Raw genomic sequence first — 3639 nt, 5'->3', positions numbered from 1 at the left:
TGTGTGTGTGTGTGTGTGTGTGTGTGTGTGTGTGTGTGTGTATATACACATACAGACATGTGTGTATCTACGATGTGTGTGTGGAGGTGCGTGAGTATGTGTTTGAAAAGCAGAAAGCTACTATTGCTTCGTGCGGCTGCAGTTGATGATGATGATGATGATCATCATCATCATCATCATCAGGAGGAGGACGACGACGACGATGAGGAAAACGCCGTTGAATGATGACTATTGATAATTTTAGGGGAAAAAACAGTAGAAACCAAAAGATGCATAAAATAATAAATAACGGAAATTTCGGTTTTGCATTCGATTTTTAAGATTCTTGATGTGGTTTCGTGTTTGGTGAAAAGTTAATTAAAATCGGTTAATATCCGGGGGCATGTCCAGCTTAAACTACTACTACTACTACTACTACTACTGCTACTGCTGCTGCTACTACTACTAGTACTACTATTACTACTACTACTATTACTACTACTACTATTACTACTACTACTACCACCACCACCACAACTACTGCTATTAATACTACTACTGCTACTACCACTGCCACAACTATTATCACCACCACAACTAAATCTACTACCTCAATTACTGCCGTTACAACTACTCCTACCACCACCTCTACAACTAAATCTACTACTACTACTACTACAATTAAAGCTGCTGCTACTACTACAACTGCTTCTACTACTACTACTACTACTACTACTACTACTATTACTACTACTACTACTACTACTACTACTTCTACTACATTATTTGAGGCACAGTTAGGGCGGTACTGCATCGGACAAAATGCTTTGTGGTTCTTAACCACGTCTGTATACTGTATGTTGCGAGTTCAAATCACGTCGAAGTTAACTTTGCCTGGCGATATGCATTCGTTGCGTGGTTAAGAAGCATGCTTCGCAACCATGTGGTCTTGGGTTCGGTCCCACAGTGTGGCACCTTAAGCAAATTTCTTCTGCTATAGCTCCGGATCGACCAGTGCTTTATGAGTGAGTCTGTTTGGTAGACGGAAATTGTGTGGAAGCCTGCTGTGCATATGTGTGTGCGCGTGTGTGTGTGTGTGTATGCGTGCGTGTGTACAGTTATGTATGCATGTTTTCATGCATGTCTGCATGTATGTATGTATGTGTGTTCAAATAGGTGTACGACTTCTACTGTGAAACTTAGGGCTCCACGTGGGTTATCATTGTCCGATCTGTTTTCAGTGTAGTGTTTAAGCTAAGCACAATGGTGAAACGTACGTAGGGACAAATGGGGGAGATGTAAGTCGTTGTTTCAGGAGCTTTACCGGAACGTTGTTCACTCCTGGTGATGATGCTTCTGTAAACCAGCACACTACCACTTTGACTTCCTCCTGGAGTGATGGAACTTTCCCAAATTCCTTGCTGTGTTGTTCCCATAGTCAGAATGCTGGTGTCACAACCGAGTTTATAGTTAAAAAGTTCTTAGCAATATTCGAGCTGGCAAAATCGTTAGCAGTCCGAGCAACATTTCGTCCGTCTTTACGTTCTGAATTCAAATTTCTCCGAGGTCGACTTTACCTTTTATCCTTTAAGGATCGATAAATAAGTACCAGCTGAGCACAAGGGTGGATGTAATAGATTCATCCCCTCGCTCCCGAACTTCCTAGTCATGTGCTCAAAATTTGAAACCACTATTCATTTAGTTGTGGCGGTCTCGTCTGCGAGGAAACAGCCATTTTTGTCCTCGGGGACAACAGCGGGGTTACTTTGTTTTCATCAGTGAGGTTATTAGTTTTTGTTAACCTTTTTAATGTTTCAAAAGGAGGCACGCTGTTTCTTATTCTAGTTCCAATGCTATCAAACTGGTTTGTTATCCGCTTCACATTCACTTCTGTCATTTTCTTGCCGATTTTCTTACTAACAGTGTTATACGAAACAGTTATTTCAAGATCTGTTAAATCGATCTTCTGTCATCGACACCTCACGGTGTATTTGTCCCATAGCACTTATAAAGTTGATTCACGAAGCTTTTGTTAGGCATAGAGTTAATATCTTCCTGCTAAGTCCAGTGCTACAAATCTTCCTTCCATACTATCAGTCAGGGAATTAATATATCTTCCAGTTAGACCAGGAAGACATACCTGCCACTCATGTTAGCCTCACTATCTATTGAAAATTCTAGAACTTTCATTTTCCAATCTTTCACATAGAGTTCTTTGTTTATAACTCTTTTTCAACCCGAACTTGAGTGACATCATTACTATAACGTAACCATTGTCGACATTAGCACCAGGGAAGGTCCAGATCTTGGACTTATTAATACTGGATTTGAAACTTTGAGGTGCGAGGATGAAATCGATTTGGTTAATAGTTACGTTATTCTAGGATAAACTTTTCCTTGGAGACAAATTCTAAAAGTCACCGTTCATCATTAATTTTCCAACCCCTGAGCATCCCAATGTTCCTGTCTCCTGCTCATATGCACCTCGGTCAACTATGGCGATCGTCTTTGTGGGCATCGATAAATCGAATGCACGTCTGGTACTGAATTTATTCTTCCCGCTATTTTGCTTTCTTCTTTTTCCCCCTCAGTGAAACAAGTAAAAGACTAAAAGAGAAAGGATTGTATCTGATTTAAGTATTTTATTTTAAAGAAAATCCACGATCCTTCTAAACGCCCAGCGCCCCCTTGCGAAAGCCCAACGACTTCAAGGGGGCACTACCACTCAGGTGAACACCCACTCGCCTAAGCTATGAAAACACTCACATACAAGAGACAAATGATGCAAAGACAAGATTCTTTTTTGGTTTATGACATATTTTGTACATTTTATTCTTAAATTCTGTCCACTATTTTCCACTTAATTGATTTGTTACTGTTATTGTTGTTGCGTCTGTTGCTAGGCTACGGCAGTCAGTCATCTGTGACGGCAGCAGTGGCACACACCAGTAAAGAGAATCAGACTTCACCCGGCGCCACGAGTAGTGAGTACCAGAGGGAGCAAAGTTCGGTGGCGTTGAATCACTACTCAGATATACCTTACGGTAAGTCACAGTATTAGCGTCATCATCATCATCGTCGTCATCATCATCATCATCATCATCATCATCATCATCATTCTCTCTCTTTCTTTCTCTCCCTCTCTTTCTCTCTTCTCTTTACCTTTCTCTCGTTCTCTCACTCTCGTTCTTTCTCTCTCTCTCCCTCTCTCTCTCCCCTCTCTCTGTCTCTGTCTGTCTGTCTCTCTCTCTCTCTCTCTCTCTCTCTCTATCTATCTATCTATCTATCTATCTATCTCTTGTGTCCAAATGTCTGGATGTTTGTCGTTCTCTTTATTTGTGTGGGTGTGCATGTGCACGAGCCTGTGATCATGCCCGTCAATCTACCCATTAATCTACCCATTAATCTACCCATTAATCTACCCATTAATCTACCCATTAATCTACCCATTAATCTACCCATTAATCTACCCTTCGAAGTAGCAACATAAATAAATTCAAACATACATTTGTATACACGTGTGTGTGTGTGTGTGTGTGTGTTCATATCACACATATACATATGTGCATATTTGTATATATACGTATATATTAAGATAAAATTATGTAAGTGTATATATATTTATATATATATATGTATATATATGTATGTATGTATATA

The 3639-nt window shown here is 40.1% G+C and overlaps 1 protein-coding gene across 1 annotated transcript in view; it reads left to right on the top strand.

The window, feature by feature from the left end:
• The window catches only part of LOC128248767 (homeobox protein ARX-like), a 121207-nt gene that overhangs the window by 102418 nt on the left and 15150 nt on the right, over window positions 1–3639 (top strand). The window contains exon 2 of the mRNA XM_052970938.1: window positions 2883–3023. Within this exon, the coding sequence (XP_052826898.1) occupies window positions 2883–3023 (141 nt within the window). The remainder of the gene's footprint in view (window positions 1–2882; window positions 3024–3639) is intronic.

The sequence above is a fragment of the Octopus bimaculoides genome, chromosome 9, assembly GCF_001194135.2.
Source record: "Octopus bimaculoides isolate UCB-OBI-ISO-001 chromosome 9, ASM119413v2, whole genome shotgun sequence".
Lineage (NCBI taxonomy): Eukaryota > Metazoa > Mollusca > Cephalopoda > Octopoda > Octopodidae > Octopus > Octopus bimaculoides.
This window is presented reverse-complemented; position numbering and strand designations above follow the sequence as displayed.